General features: G+C 41.7%; 1 protein-coding gene across 2 annotated transcripts in view; it reads left to right on the top strand.

Annotated features, from left to right (window-relative positions):
• Window positions 1-16,848, top strand: part of SMOC2 (SPARC related modular calcium binding 2) — a 234,841-nt gene that overhangs the window by 152,988 nt on the left and 65,005 nt on the right. The window contains exon 8 of one of the 2 annotated variants that reach the window (XM_054971059.1): window positions 10,861-11,050. In XM_054971059.1, the coding sequence (XP_054827034.1) occupies window positions 10,861-11,050 (190 nt within the window). The remainder of the gene's footprint in view (window positions 1-10,860; window positions 11,051-16,848) is intronic. The other variant, XM_054971135.1, reaches the window with a different exon arrangement.

Raw genomic sequence — 16,848 nt, forward strand, 5'->3', positions numbered from 1 at the left:
TGACCCAAAGAGGCCATTTGGGGCCCTTTTTGGCCTGGATCATGTCAGTGATGGGCAGGGGAGGGTTTCCCTGCCCAGCTCCGATCCAATCCGGGCCATTTCAGCCCCAATCCAGGCTGAAACGGGCCCAAAATGGCCTAAAATGTCCATTTGGGGCCCATTTGGGCCTGCATCAGGGCTGAAACAGCTGGGATTGGGTCGCTGCCTGGCAGGGGAAGGTTCCCCCACCCAGCACCAACTTGATCCAGGCCATTTTGGCCCCGATCTGAGCCGTTTCGGCTCCAATCGAGGTCAAAACAGCCCAAAGTGGCTGAAAGTCAGGTGGGTGGGGCCACCTGACATGTGACCTGTTGAGGTAACTGCTGGAACAATGTTCCCCCTCAAAATGAGCTCTGAGGATTGCTGTCTTGTGTCCACTGTCTTGTAAATGACCAAAGCTTTGTTCAAAGTTGCAATGAATGTGGTGTGCATTCTGGGAAGGGCGGTGAGGGGAACCGCATTGAAAGTAGGAGAGCTGACTTTTGAGCAAACATCAATGGAATTGGGCCCTCACTCTCTAACTGGTTGCAGAAGACAGGGAGAAGAAAAGGATGGAGGGTGATTGAGTCATTTGCAGCTCCCCAGTGCCACCAGGCACACATGCCGCAGCAACGCACTTGAAGGCTCTGTTAATTTCCCCTCCTGTTTGGATAGGGGAAGATAACATTAACAAACTCTCTGAGGAGCCTTTCTGCCTGCTTTGTTTTTTTAAATGATCCTTCCTGGCTAACATTGCATCTCCCTTTACTTGAGCATCCTCATGTAAGATGTCTCGTGTATATAGACTCTAGGACTGCCTCTGATGTTCAGCTGTAGGTGCAATTGAATGCAATGTGGGAATTACTCAGTGCACATAAAAAGAAAAATGAAGTGTACATTGTTCAGAATTTGATTTTGACTTGTGAACAGGGCTTATGTCAATTTTTCTTTTTGTATTGGATGGGCAATCACTTAGGGATTTCAGTCATGCTGTTTGTCTGGACAATATTGCTCTCTTATCACCTCTTGTGTTACCTTCAGTAATGAGGGATGTAACTTTCTGTTGCTGGATATAAAGATATGCTGGTAGCTCTGCTTTATGTTAAAGATGTCAAAATCGATAAAGGGAGATTTTATGCTCTCCTAAAAAATAATATTGTTTCAGCAGATGTAAGCTATAGTCCACTTTTGATTGTTCCTAAACCTGCATTGGAAGTTTGCATTCAGTAACCCTTTTTCACACATGTATTCAAACATACAAGAATATATTTGATGGAACTGTAATTCCAAGGGGAGCATTTGGGCACAGTGTGAAAAGGTACCATTTAATCATTTAAAACCACCTGAAATATTTATTATTAAAATATTTTATCCCACTCTCTCCTCTTGAGGAGGTACAAGGCAGTTCACAAGCATTTCAAATAAAACATAATATAACCATATACCAAAACCAGCCATTTAAAAAGCCCATTATAAATGGATATTACCATAGGAAGAGCATTGAAAGATCATGCATGTGTTCTTGTGTTACCAAGTTTACAGAATGCAGCAACTATTAAAGCCAATGTATTGTCGAAGGCTTTCACGTCCGGAGAACAATGGTTGTTGTGGGTTTTCCGGGCTGTATTGCCGTGGTCTTGGCATTGTAGTTCCTGACGTTTCGCCAGCAGCTGTGGCTGGCATCTTCAGAGGTGTAGCACCAAAAGACAGAGATCTCTCAGTGTCACAGTGTGGAAAAGATGTTGGCAGGTCAAGATGGCAGGTCAGTGTGGAAAAGATGTTGGCAGGTCATTATTATTATTATTAAAGCCAACTTCATTGGGAATTTTTTTTTCATTTCCTAGTAACTTAAAATTGGAAAAGGGAGATGAAACTGTTATAAATACAGACTTTGACATCAATTTCAGTTTTTTAAATATTATCTAGTCAAGAAAACCCAACTTACTTACATGTATATAGCCTCTTGGTTTTATTATGGAATTTAAGGCTGTTCAATGGGATCCCAAGGAGATCTCTTATTCAGGCACTGATGAAGCCCATATGTCCTAAGACTGTGTTGAGATGTCATGAGAAACTATAATTAAGTTCTGATTAGGCAGGGATACAGTTTGTCACAATGATCACACTCCCTAGCCCTTTCACTTCTGTTTCCTTTAGCACATGGAACTTGATTGAACACTTCCATGGCTTGATCAAACTCCAATTCACCTTGATGTCTCAGTATGGGTGCCTCATTGAAGTGGAGTTTATTTGCTTAACGCAAGCTAACATTCTAAATTGGAGATTTAGAATCCCTGTTACTGTGGAATAAAGAGACACCTAAATCACCAAAGCACTGCGTTTGGACATTATAGTGAATTGGACCTTGAACAATTCACGAAATGTTCAGCCAAGTTCCATGTGCTAGAGAAAGAGTAAGGAAGGGGAGAGGAGGCAGCAACTGTGCTCATTTCCAATCTGAATTTATTTTCAGCTTGTTTTCATGTCTGAATGCATTGCTAACATTGTGTGCCCTTCAATGCCCTTCAACCATGCCCAAGGTAAACTCAAGGCTTCTCAAGTTTTAATTTATGGCTGAGATTAGAGATGTTGGAGATATTTAAAAAAACCCAGAAACCAAAGGAATCTAGTAGTCAAAATTAGTTTAATTATCCTTCATCAAGGACAACTTTCAGATGAATAGGAACAGAAGATTTTTGTACAGTTTAATTTTACCCAGTACAGACCTGAAAATAATTATATGGAGAAAGATTATATGAAGAAAGGAATTGTGGTTGTAACTTGATTTTTGATCATCTAGAAATAACCATGAGGTTGGAGAATTCTTTTTTTAGTGAAATGTTTCCAAAGGATCAGCCTTATAAAGACTTCTATTACTATAAAGGAAACCACAATTAAATGATTCATCTGTAAGAAGTAATCCCTTTTATTCAGCTGAGCAGGGAAATATATGGCATTGAAGGTATGTTGAGCATACCATTAGGCCACAAGAATTTACCCAAACTTTCAAAAGTGCTAAACTCTGGATGAGCAGCTGTACTTTAGGCAGCCTTTGTAGGCACAAACCAATAAGAAATTTGGGCTCTCTGATCCTCATAAGATGTTTTGAAACACAGTAATAAGCAATCATAGAAAGGTAGCTTCAGTGGAAATGTGTTTTTGAGGTAGCAATGATATGATTCAGCCAAGGCAATATTGTAGTCCAGCTGTGATGGCTGCTACAGTGTGCTGGCATCCTCTAGCAACAATCATACAAGCAGAACAACAGTAGGAGGGAAAAACAACTGTAATGAATATGGCTGTTGCTAGTCAATGCCCTCTCTATTTACAATGCAGCAGAAGGTTTCCAGGCAGAGCTGCCATCACCTTCCCTAATACACCAAATTCTTCTGTCCCATTATTTAAGACTAAGGAGCCATCCCCGATATGCTGACAATACTGTTTTATAGGATCTCTCTGGGATAACCCCCAATGTAGCATTTGGCTGCATTTTTCTCCTATAATGATAAGAGCTTTCAATACATTTTGCTCAACAAACAATAATTATTTTCTAAAAGAAATCAATTAGAATTACTCAATTTAACAACATGCAGCAGTTGGGTGTCAATTAGTTCAAATGTTAATGACTCTTTGGTATAGAAAGTAACAATTCAGTTTAACAGTATGTCAGTTTAATATTCAACCATTTTACATCTACACGTATGGTGAAGAATCATAATAAAAAGTAAATAAAATTTCAAATATTAACTAAGAAATAACAATCATAGAAATGAAAGACTAAGATAATTATTTACAATGATGTTAATACCCCAGGGCCAAGGGTCATTGTCCCATCAGGGTATCCCATCCTCCCACAGCTCTCGCAACCAGGAATTGCAGTGATGTCTCTTTAACTGCTGTCACACGCAGAATAGCCAACATGCCTTTAAAGGCCCATTCTCCCATTATCTATTTCACCTGCTTCAATCCAGGTTCTAGGCTGGCTTTGGGCATGGGTCCTTCCTGAGGTCCTTTTAGTTACAGCTTCAGGCTGCTGCATTCCTCCTGCAGAGTTAGACCTCGAGGGGGCTGGACTATCAACATCCCAGGAGCTGCTATCTGACAGAGACACTGCCTCCCAGGTCTTACTATTATTATAGTTTCTCTAAGGGCCATGCTAGATGTGCAGACCCAAGTCAGGCATCTGCAGCCATACAACAATTAAAAAGTAAATGGCTGATTAAAAAAGAAAGAGCCCAAATGCCCTCAGAATGCCTCTGCAGGTGGCAGAGGGACTCCTCCCTCCCCTTTCAAGCCTTTTCCTCCCATGTTTTTACAGGTCCAAGTGCGCAGAATACTCCATGTGGAGCAGAAAAAATGGGAGGAAATGCCCTCCCTTGATATTTTGACAGGAGGAAACAGCTTGAGGGAGGGAGGAAGGAAGAGCCTCTCCTCCCCTCACAGAGGTATTCTGAGGCCATTTAGGGTCTCCTTTGTTTTTAAGTGCTACTCTCCAAAGCTGCTGTGTAGCTGCAGGGAACTCAAGTTGGGTCTGGGAGACCCAACTCTTTAAAAACATGCACGTCTAGCTTGGCCATAAGATACAAGGACTCCCAGCCTAAGTGCATGGCTATTGTTCTCCTCAGCTTCCAGCCTGTGCTCCTTGCTGCAACCTTTTATCCCCTTTCTGGTGGTCACGCCCAAGTTTTGCCTCCCTTAACTGACTCTGGAAGAGACTTTTTCTGACAAGGGGAGTTTGGACTTTTGAAAGCTTATATACCCTGGAAATCTTGTTGGTCTTTAAGGAGCTGTTATGTATGTTATGTGCCATCAAGTTGCATCTGACCTACGGTGACCCTATGAATGAGAAAACTCCAAAACATCCTATCATTAACAGACTTACTCAGATCCTGCAAACTGGAGGACATGGCAAATTGAGTCAAGCCATTTTGTTATAGGTCTTCCTCTTTTCCTACTGCCTTCCACTTTTCCTAGCATGATTGACTTTTCCAGATAATCTTGTCTTCTCATGATGTGGCCAAAGTACAATAGCCTTAGTCTTGTCATTTTAGCTTCTAGGGAGAATTTAGGCTTGATTTGATCTAGTACTCATTTATCTTTTTGGCTGTTCACGGTATCCACAAAACTGTCCTCCAGCACCACATTTCAAATGAATCAAGTTTCTTCCTGTTAGCTTTCTTCACTGTCCAGCTTTCACATCCACACATAGTAATGGGGAATACCATAGTTTGGATTATCTTGATCTTGGTTCCCAGAGAGACATCGTTATCTTTAAGGATCTTCTCCAGCTCCCTTATAGTGGCTCTTCCAAGTCTCAGTCTTCTGATTTCTTCATTGCAGTCTCTCTTTTGGTTAATGATTGAGCCAAGGAATAGAAAATCTTGTACAATTTCAATTTCCTCATTGTCAACTTTAAAATCGTGTAATTCCTCAGTAGTTATTACTTTTGTCTTCTTGATGTTCAGCTGTAATCCTGCTTTGGCACTTCTCCTTTAACTTTCCTCAGTAGCCGTTTCAAGTCTTCACTATTTTCTGCCAGTAACGTGGTATAATCTGCATATCTCAAATTGTTAATGTTCCTCCCACCAACTTTCACTCCACCTTCTTCTAGATCTAATCCAGTTTTCCTTATGATAATCTCTGCATAGGGGTTGAACAGGTAGGGAGATAATATTCATCCTTGTCTGACACCTTTGCCAATTGGAAACCATTCAGTTTCCCCATATTCTGTCCTGACAGTAGCTTCTTGTCCAGAGTACAGATTGTGCATCAAAGCAATTAGATATTGTGACAACCCCATTTCCTTTAACACTCTCCATAGCTTTTCATGTTCCACACAAACATTGCAGTCCTGGGAGTGAGTGAACTAATGTGGTCCAACTCAGGACATTATCAGTCAGAAAACCACAGTGTTTTACTGCAGAAATGATCTGAAAAGAAATGGTGATGCTGAAATAGTGAGGTGAGACATAGCACATGCAGTCGAGAGCTACAATGCAAAGTCTGACTGAATAATATCAATCAGACTTCAGGGAAAGCCTGTTAACATAACCATCATTCAAGTTTATGCTCCAACTACAGATTATGAGGAGGAAGAAATTAAAAACTTTTATGCACGTGTCCAGGAAGAAATTGATTGTACACCTAAACAAGATATGCTGATAATTATAGGTGACTGGAATGCAAAAGTAGCAGATAAAGCAGAATGAAACATTGTTTGAAAATTTGGACTAGGATCACGAAATGAAGCAGGAGAGCAGCTCATAGAATTTTGTGAAGCTGGACATATTTAAAGTGTATTACTTCTTACTTTTTTTGTAAAGTGAGTGCATTGAATGGCAAAGCCTTTTCTAATTGTCTTTTCATAGCCCATTACTTTAATGAGAAAAGGAGGGAAAGAGAATTAAGAGTGAGTGAATTTCTGAATTCTGATGATGTTTGTTGTGTGCAGATCACTGGAATTTGTGTAACTGGGAGGAAATGTTTGTTTAGATGCAGGAAATATTAAATGCAGAAGCACACAGATGCTTTCTGTGCCCTACATTTCAAAGTGATGCAAAACACACACAGTCTCAAGCTATTTCATACAAACAACAGATGAGGCTGTAAACCTGTATCTTGGCTGTACCACTTCAAATTGCTAGTGGAAGCTTATCTGCCTGAATGTTTCTCTAAACAAAACCTTCCTGCCTTTGGAATGTAGCGTAGCAAGGAGAAAGCTCTGCTAGAACCCCTCTTGCTGATGCTGAGTTTTCTATCAGTGCAGTCCTAACTTAGCAGAGTTACTCCAGTCTAAGCTCATTGAATCAATTGCTCTGTATGTGTAGGAAGTACAGCCATATGAGCCCTCATATGGGGATCTGAAAATATTCAAGGTCAGCCATTCTGTCAGTGCAACCACTGTTCTATTGGCGGACAAGAGGAGGCCAAGTTCCACTGATTGCCCTTTCCCACAGCAGACCTCCACTTTGCCGTCCCTGATCCAAAGAAACACAGTGTTGGGAGACACAAATCCTGCAGTGAGAGGGGGAAGACGGGGAAGTTGCTGCCATCTAGCATAACTCATTTTATGCTACTCTTTCTTTGTGATTTTATATGGAATAGGTAATTAAAAGGGCAGTCCTAACTAGACATGGGCACGAATAGCATTACGAACTGAAAAAAAACCAGGAACAGCCCGATCGGCTGTTCGCGAACAAGCTGTTAGTGAGGCCCCATTTCAAATGAACAAGTGGTCATTCCAAGCCTCATTTGTGGCATTCGTCAGAAGTTTGTCAAGACAGACAGTCTGGTGCCTTTCAATCAATTCCCCTGGCAACATAGGCATGGACTGTCTGAACTCTGTCTGAACTCCTTCTGGCTTTCCTTCTGGCTTTAACCCCTCAAAGTAACTTCCACAGACACTTCAGTTTTTTCCACTGTCAAAAGAAAATGACAGGAAAGGGAGGGACGCATGGATCCCATGGAGATTATCCCCACTCCTCACACCGGGCCACAGCAGCCCAGCAGCGCCGACTCTCCTGGTGCAAGAGGGTCGGGGAGATTCTCCCCACCCTCTCACACTGGGTGCAGCAGCCCGGTAGCACCAGCTCTCCCAGTGCGAGAAGGATGTGGAGAATCTCCCCACCCTTCTCGCACAGGGCAGCAGCAGCCCAGTGGTGCTGGGGTGGGGCAGGGGGGTGGGGGCTGGGGGTTGTAGCTTGTTTAAAGGGCCCTGCTGCTTGCAAGTGGCAGGACAGGGGGGAATTCCCCCTGCTGCCTGCCAGCTGATAGTTTAAAGGGATCTTTAAAGGGCCACGAACAATGAACAATGAACATGTTCATGAACAGGTCATGTTTGTCAATGTTCATTGTTTGTTGTTTGTGGATGGCAACGAGCAACAAACAGCGTGGTTTTTTTTTCTGTTCGTGCCCATGTCTAGTCCTAACCATGTATACTCAGAAGTAAATTCCACTGCATTCGATTGGACTTACCTCTAGTACACATGCTTAGGTTTGCATTGTTAGACTGCAATCCTAAACCTACATATTAGGAAGTAAGTTCCATTGATCCTGATTATTTTATTATTATTTACTTCATTTATATCCTGCCATATATACAGACTTGCACTGCACATATGTTTGTATGGAATACTATACTTCCGTACATATGTTCTGAATTGTGAAGCCTTTCCTGTTAGATGGTGAGCTACCATCCCAACTCCTATACCACCATCTGGATATTAAAATGTCCCCAAGAATACTTAAGTTTACTATCCCTGGTCTAGAGGATGTGTAAGTTCTTTAATACTGTGTCTGAACAGCAATTACTTCACTTGGGCTGAATCCACACTACCGTCCTTCTCGTGGCAGTTTTTCACTTCCACAGTGCCATCCCTTCATCTGTTCACACGCATCGTCTCTGAAGCCATCATTAATTTGGCATGGCGTCGCCACAGCCCATTGCACTTTCACCACGGGTTATCTTTTGACGAATAACTGCCCTCCGTTGATTTCCGAGCCTCTCTTGACCCGCCTCCCAATTAAGGATTAATTCTCCGCCTTTGCCCCCACCCCTTTTTTAAAAAAAATAAAATAGTACCGTGTCGATATGGCGACATCTCATCATATTAATCTCATTTTAAGCTAGCGGCCAGACCTCAAATATCAGAGGAACGTTTTCATACGTTTATTCAATTCATATTTGTTTAGTCATCCTTGTGATACTGTTTTCATGGCTCTTGTGACACACAACATGGACTGTGCCGCCGAGCTAGGCATAGCTGTCAATTTTCAAAAGACAAAATGAAGCTCTGCCTTGGGATGCTGCTGCAGGTGATCGTGACTGCTCACCCATCCCCTGCTGATTTCAACCAGCAAGCAGGCTGTGATGTTCCGCATGCCCATCGGAACTGTCTCGTTCGATTGCTTTAAATTTTTTTATTGATGGTGTCGTTGTACCATTGAACCACCGTATCGCAACAACATTTATCCAATCTGTGCTGACCAAATTTGCGCATGCGGCATGCCAGTTCGGGACCATTATTTCCCGCGGAAACTTACCCATCCTCTCCCGTGATCCAATGCATGCGGTAGGATTTCGTTGAAAGACACTTATTCTGCAGCGGAGCACAGGAACTCAGATTAAAATAATTTCTAGCACTGGTGGTTTGACATTCGAGACGGGGGCGAAAAGCCTCCACCAGCTCTAGGAATGTTTGTTTGGACATGCGGAATCTCTCCATCCAACACTGGTCATCCCAGTAGCCCAAGATGATGGCATCCCACCAGTGGAGGCTTCTTGGGTAGACCCAGTGCTCCCTTGGCTCTTCCAGTTCTGCCAAGGCATACCATCACCGAATCCTGTTTCGAGGTGGTGCGCGAAGAAAATGGCAGAATGTGAAGCACCGGTTTCTGAAAAAAAATAATTTGGCAGCTGCACGTCTCCTCCTGCATATGTACCTTTTATAGGACAGGCACATGAATGTCGAGCAGTGGAGCATTATCAACAGGACATGTGCCATCAGGAAAATGATCGTTTCCTTGCGAATGATCGTTTCCTTGGGTGCCATCCTACCCTCTCCAAGTGACCTCTAACTCCCACAGAGACAGAAATGACCAGCCGTCCCATTTTAAAACTGTTCAAATTTTGCTGCCTCCAATCACTGAGCATTTCTGATGCTGGTCCGAAAATGAACCAATGACAGGAAAGGGAGGGAACGCGGTTTCGTTGATGCAGGATGATTACTCGTCAATATAGTGTCAATTTGTCCTTAAAAAAGGGGGGGGCGTTCGTCTTTTTTAAAGGGGATGTGATCATCTGATTGCACAAGAGAAGCGCTGTTCTAAGGGTAATGTGGACAAACAAACGAAGACCATGCAATAACAGATGGTGCAATCATTGCACAAGAAAAGCGGGAGCCAAGGTAGTGTGGAATCGGCCTAGTTCTTTGTGTACAATGTTGGTAATGCAATATAGGTTGTGCTGCTGTAAAATACATACATTCAATATCCATGCACAGTGGACAAAAGTTCTGATATGTGTACAAAGCCATGATAATTATTTAAATGGAAAGAGCAACTCCATGCCTACATTGTTTATCCTAGAAGATTAAAATTAATGGGCCATTCCCCTGTGCAGAAGAGATATTTGCACAGATCTAAACTGAAAAGAAATGTTACAACATTTCAGAAGCCTGTGCAGTTTTAAAAGGTGATGTTCGGCAGCCATTTGTTTTTGATTGATTCAGGGAAAGTTAATACACATTTACTAAATTTCATTGTGGATCATCCATTCTATTCTATTCTATTTTATATTAGGTTTATTGATAAATGTTGGTTGTTATCAAATACTGATGCATTTGCAGGATATTCACATTGCAAGATCCACAAGATCCAACCCATTACATACTAGTTTTGTATGCCACTCTAGTAGTTTTATTAGAAACAGTGATTTTTCCAGAAATATCATTTTTTTTAAATATTTGTGTCCTGCCTTTTTGTAGATTGTATTCATCTTTGTCATCACCACCACCAATAATTCAGCATCCTGTAATGTTAAGAAAATATTGCAACATTCCAAATTTCTGCTAATTTCTTACAGTTTTTACCCTTTTCTCCAAAGCAGCTGTTTTATTTATCAAGTTCCCATGATGAATAGGATCAGAAAATTCTGCTGGGAATATTTATATAACATTCTTAACAGTGGCAAATTCCTATCATGAAGCACACAAACAGGAGGAAAGTAGCATGGTACCATGACTCTAAACTCTGTTTTGCTTTGGCTTCTTGGCTAACCCATCAATCAGCTGACCAGTCCATAAGTAATTAATGAGCACATCTTTGTCATTCTTTCTTTCCCAGCAGCATCATCATGTGACCAAGAACTTCAATCAGCATTAGAAGAAGCCAAGCAACCTCAAAAAGACAATGTGTTCATACCTGAATGTGCTAATGGTGGCCTTTACAAACCAGTGCAGTGCCATCCCTCCACAGGATACTGCTGGTGTGTCCTTGTGGACACTGGACGCCCAATCCCTGGCACATCGACGAGGTAAAGGATTTTGCTGAGTGATTATGGTTTTTGGTGTTTGAAAACATGCTTTGGAACAAGATGCAAGTTTCTTAGTTTATCCATTTTCTGCTAAAAGGGTTAATAGAAAACCTCCTAGGAATATATCTGAGTGTGCATTTTTTTCATACTTCATGGATTTAATGACTATATTTATTGACAAAACATGTTAAAATATTGTAACTGTCAGTCATTCTGGTTAATTCATAACATAATAACAGATAAGAGCCAGTTTGGTGTAGTGGTTAAGAGTGCAGGACTCTAATCTGGAGAACCAGGTTTGATTCTCCACTCTTCCACTTGAAGGCAGCTGGGTGATCTTGGGTCAGTCACAGCTTCTAGGAGCTCTCTCAGCCCCACCCACCTCACAGGGTGATTATGGTGGGGATAATAACTTACTTCATAAACCGCTCTGAGAGGGCATTAAATTATCCTGAAGGGCGGTATATAAATTGAATGTTGTTGTTCGATATATTGTCAAAGGCTTTCACGGCCAGAGAACGATGGTTGTTGTGGATTTTCCGGGCTGTATAGCCGTGACAACAGCTATACAGCTCAGAAAATGCACAACAACCAATGTTGTTGTTGTTGTTATAAGATTGGTAAATTCCATCACAGAGCACCAACTATAAATATATGCATAATATGTCAAATTGTGGATATACTTACAATGCAGTCCTAAGAAGAGCACTGAAATCAATGGGTTTAGACTGAAGTAACACTGCTTAGGATTGTTGTGAGGATAAATTTTTGTGTTTCTGTGTGTGTGTGTGTGTGTGTGTGTGTGAGAGAGAGAGAGAGAGAGAGAGAGAAAGAGAAATGTTCCCTGAGGTTGGACAAAGAGTGGAACTGAAACATAAGTGAAGAGCTATTAAAAATATTTAAGTCAGTAGCTGATTAAGATTAGAAATACAATCCTGAAACTTTAAAATTAATGGAAGATGTGAGCCTGTCATTGGCAGAAAGCCATTTGATTTTCACTCACTAATTACAGAATCTGTCTAGGCCATTGATTTTTTTTCTTATGATCATCATTTTCATTAATTTCTTCTTTAACCATACAGAAATATGTTAGCTGGGGAAGAATCCTTGTATAGCAATATTTTCATAGCATCTCAGACCTTTCTGATGTCTGTAATAATGTCAGATGGGTGCAACAGGAATGGAGCTTGAGCTTGAATATCTCAGCTCACATAAGGAGTCTGTCTATGGTCTTGTGCAATTACCCTCTCATCCTCACCTTCCCCATGATAAAATGGGAGTAACTTCCATAAGTGTCACAGGGGGAACCACCAATATTGTAAAGCATTTCTGTGGGCACAAGAACTGCTGGTCATAGAACATGATTTTTCTGACCCCACCCCCACAGAAACACAAAATGCCCCCTGAAATCCTATTCCTGGAAGAGAGGGGACTCCTGGGTGTTTCAGGGATTTGGGAGGGGGCATAGTGAGCTACCATAGGAGAGAGGAAGCAAGAAAATCACACTCCTCAGGTGGAAATGCTTGCACCCATGGAACCGTCTAGTCTGGATCCAAGCCTTTGTGTGTGAAAAGTGGTACATGAATAAGAAACTGCAACATCTAGGTAATGAAATAAATCAGAGCTGCCTGTACCCACATAAGAAAACAAACTCAGCCTCAGAAAGGATCCCATGATTTCTCAGAGACATTTTCTTCAGCCAGTTTTCATATGAGTAACATAAATGGAGCAATAGCCCTGGAACCAGAAGAAAGAAAAAAATTTATTTTTAACATTGTGTTAATAGTAAATTGAGGTTCACAAATCTCAGCAGAGCCAGAAACATCGTAAGCCATGTTTAGTAGATACATGCAAAGAAAGTATCACTTTCCAGAGGAAACAATTTCTGCTTTGGCTTCTTCAGAAATGCTAGTGTGGAAGCTTACCAAAGGTAGGATTAGCTAGATGCAAGCACAAATTATTTGAAGGACTCTTTTGTTTTGTTTTTATTTTCCCCATACAAAACAACATTTGTGGAGAATAATTTTTTACAAAAACAGTAGAGCTGTTCATTATTTGAGATCTATTTCTTTCTTTATACTTCCTGGTCATTCTGTTAATAACAGTTTATGGTTCAGAATAAAGAGAGAGACTTGTGACATGTTAACAAATATTCTGGAACCTTACATTTATTACTGGGTGGCACCTGTATGATGGGAACTAGAGGTGGACATGGACCAGAAAGCCTCCACAGACCAGCAGCCTGTGGTCCATCACATTTCACAGACCATGGACCACGAACTTTTCCTGGACCCACCCCATTCACAGGCCGGTTTGCTGGTCCATGGTTCATCACTTTCGGGGGCCCTAGGACCACCCCTTTCACACTCAGAGATCCCAAACTCACAGTGAGGCTTCAGCAAGCTCTCCTCTGGCCACCCTCCAAGTTTGGCCAAGATTTCATTTCTGAGGTCCAAGTTACAGACACCCAAAGCAGCCACTCCTAGGAAACTTCCAGTAGATATTATGAGTCGCAAATGCCAATTGACTTGCATTGGTTTGCAGCACCAAAAAGTTGCAATGAAGCAAAATCAAACAGAAAAGGGTGGGGGAAGATCCCGCTCAGTCACCACACAGACACCTTCCCAGCCATTGCCTAGGGAATTAATTCTTGCTCCTTGCTCACATAGAGAAGAATGGGAGCTCTCTGGTTGGCAGCCAGAGCTGCCTGTCAGGTTTTTAAGGGCTATGATTGGAGTGTTCCCAGGGCTGCCTCTGTTGCCTAGGGAATTAATTCTTGCTACTTGCTCACATAGAGAAGAATGGTAGCTCTCAGGTTGGCATCCAGAGATGTCTATCAAGGTTTTGAGGGCTAGGATTGGTGTGCTCCAAGGGCTGCAAAACGTCTGCGAATCTCCATTCCATTGCCAAGTGAATTGATAGATCAGCACCAGAATGAATGGACTCACGGACCATGGACCAACAGACCAGCCCAAATGGACCAAAATTCATGAAAAACATGAGTCCCATGAACCGTGTGTTTGCAAATCACGAACCGGGCTGGACAGTGTCAAATTTAGGTCCTTTTTGTGGACCATGTGCACCTCTAATTGGAACTTTCAGTCCATAGTGGAGTGTGTTTAGGGTCAGCAGTGATTCCTATACTTAGCAGACAATATGCATTGACTTATCAGAACCTTAAAATGGCCTGTGGGCATTTAAATAGCTTCTAAAGAATTTACAGGCATGTATTCTAAATACTAATTCTTAAAATCGAAAACACACAAAGCTGCCTTGTACTGAGTCAAACCTTGTTCTAACCAAGTTAGTATTATATTGTCGAAGGCTTTCACGGCTGGAGAACGATGGTTGTTGTGGATTTTCCAGGCTGTATAGCCGTGGTCTTGGCATTGTAGTTCCTGACATTTCACCAGCAGCTGTGACTGGCATCTTCAGAGGTGTAGCACCAAAAGACAGAGATCTCTCAGTGTCACAAGTTAGTATTGTCTATTCTGATTTATAGCAACTCTCTGTCACATCACCTGGGAGCCAGTTTGGTGTAGTGGTTAAGAGTGGCAGAACTCTAATCTGGAGAACCAGTCTTGATTTCCCACTCCTCCACTTGAAGCCAGCTATATGACCTTGGGTCAGTCACAATTTTTCGGAGCTCTCTCAGTCCCACCCACCACACAGGGGCTGTTTCCAGATGGCTTACCTGAAGCCGCTCCATGCTGCAATGTTGTGGATCGTGCTGGGGAAAATGCAAAATATCGCAAAACTCGCGTGAGAAAACGCGATATTTCGCGTTTTCCCCGGCACGATCCACAACATTGCAGCATGGAGCAGCTTCAGGTAAGCCATCTGGAAACTGCCAGGGTGATTGTTGTGAGGATAACAACACACTTTGTAAACCCATCTGAGTGGGCATTAAGTTGTCCTGAAGGATAGTATCTAAACTTTGATGTTACAACTGGAGCTTCTGGGGACTTTCTGCAAGTTGAGGTGACTACAACAGAGCCATGGCCCCACTCCAGAAACTTAGTTCTAATTGCTGTCTTTCCTCTCATTCCTTATGTCTATTTCCTTACATGTATTTTGGTGCAATAGAACTGTGTAGCTTTCTTGAAATGAATATATCACCAAAGACACCTCTGTGTTTTCCTCAAACCTTTGTCTGAATTATGATTATATCAGCTTAATAATTTAAAAGAGGCTTCTACACCTCCTGGCTCTATCCAAATTGCCTTCATATATGTTTTAGTTTACCATTTACTGGTGTCCCTTCTGCAGCTCCCATTACTTCAACTCAGATACAGGTTGCGTGAGCAGGGAATGGTCCAAAGCCACAAGATAAGATTTAACTGCTGACATTGGCCTGCATAGGGCCAGGATGAGTAGCCATTAGGATCCTAAGATATATAAGCTGTTCTGAGTTGCATGGAGAAAGGGTAGGGAGTGAAATATTTTATATGCTTAAAATTTATATTTTTATTTATCCAATTGCCTAACATTTATTTATTAACATAGGTTAGACAGCAAAGATCATAGATACTGTCTTTGCTGTACAATAGAATTCCTAATAAATCTCACCTTGGTAAAATGACCAGAAAGTATAGGAAGGGAACATTAATTGCAACAGGGAAAGGGAGAAGGGGGAAGAATACAGAGAGGGGTATCAGATTAATCTGGGAGCAGGCCAGTTGCCAGAGACTACATTAGTGCACCCAGCTCAAAGATTTCATTCTTTCCTTGGCTGGTTAAAAGAGGTCACATATCAGCAGTCACTATCTGCTCTATCCAAGACTTGCCATCAAAACAGCTTCTGTTCCTCTTACCATAAAAGTAACACATACTTGCCTGAGCATGAAATTGCATTGCACCTTCATAGAGCAACCTGTATCTGATGGGCAAATGGCCAGTTCCACAAATGTTCGCTTCCCTCAGACAATAAGAAGATAAACAATGGGAGCGGGGAGGTACTATTCATTTCTTTCCAGCCGTTTGTCATTCTAATGACTAGCATAGCATCAAAACATTCTGTTATGAATGATGCCTTTAAGGGGGTTCTTAATTTGCATGTGGCAGATAACTGTACTGTCCAGTTAATGAAAATTCAATTGCCTAAAATCAGTCACTTTCTTTCAGCTTAATCTACCTCCCAGGGTTCTTGAGATAATAAAATGGTTGTAGGGAGTCCTTTGTTTACTGGATTGAGTTGCTTGGAGGAAAGGCAAAGAAATTATTTTATGATTTGTGTTATTGTCTGCCTTTCTCATTGAGACTCAAGACAAATTACACAGTGTAAGTCAATACGATCAACAGCTGAGACATTCAATATACAATGCAGTAGGGTATGGATCGTAATTTCAGAAAAAATAAGTAATTTTTCATGATATATTAAACAACACAGAAATTCTTAGTATGAACATATCTATACCAACAGACAGTACTCAATAGAATAGTCACCAGTCCCTGTTCCTTTACCAAGAAATCTGCCGGAGCCATTTCTTACAGCATAGGCCTGTTTACAATGTTAAAAGCCCTCTTGAATAATTTAGTTCTGCAGAGTGGGAGCTTTCCTGACATCTTCAAGCAAGCCATTCCATAAGGTAGGGGCCACCACAGAGAAAGAGTATTTACAAGCAGCTGTTGATTTTGCCCATCTGCAGGGTGGTATCTGCAGAAATTCCTGTTCAATACGTAAAACTGCTATGATGGAGCATAGGGAGAGAGGCTATCTCACAGATATAAGGGGCCAAAGTAATGGAGATTTTCCAGGCTATCCGGAGTCAGAAGAAGGACTTTTTTTGCAACTGCAT

The sequence above is a fragment of the Eublepharis macularius genome, chromosome 1, assembly GCF_028583425.1.
Source record: "Eublepharis macularius isolate TG4126 chromosome 1, MPM_Emac_v1.0, whole genome shotgun sequence".
Taxonomy (NCBI): Eukaryota; Metazoa; Chordata; class Lepidosauria; order Squamata; family Eublepharidae; genus Eublepharis; species Eublepharis macularius.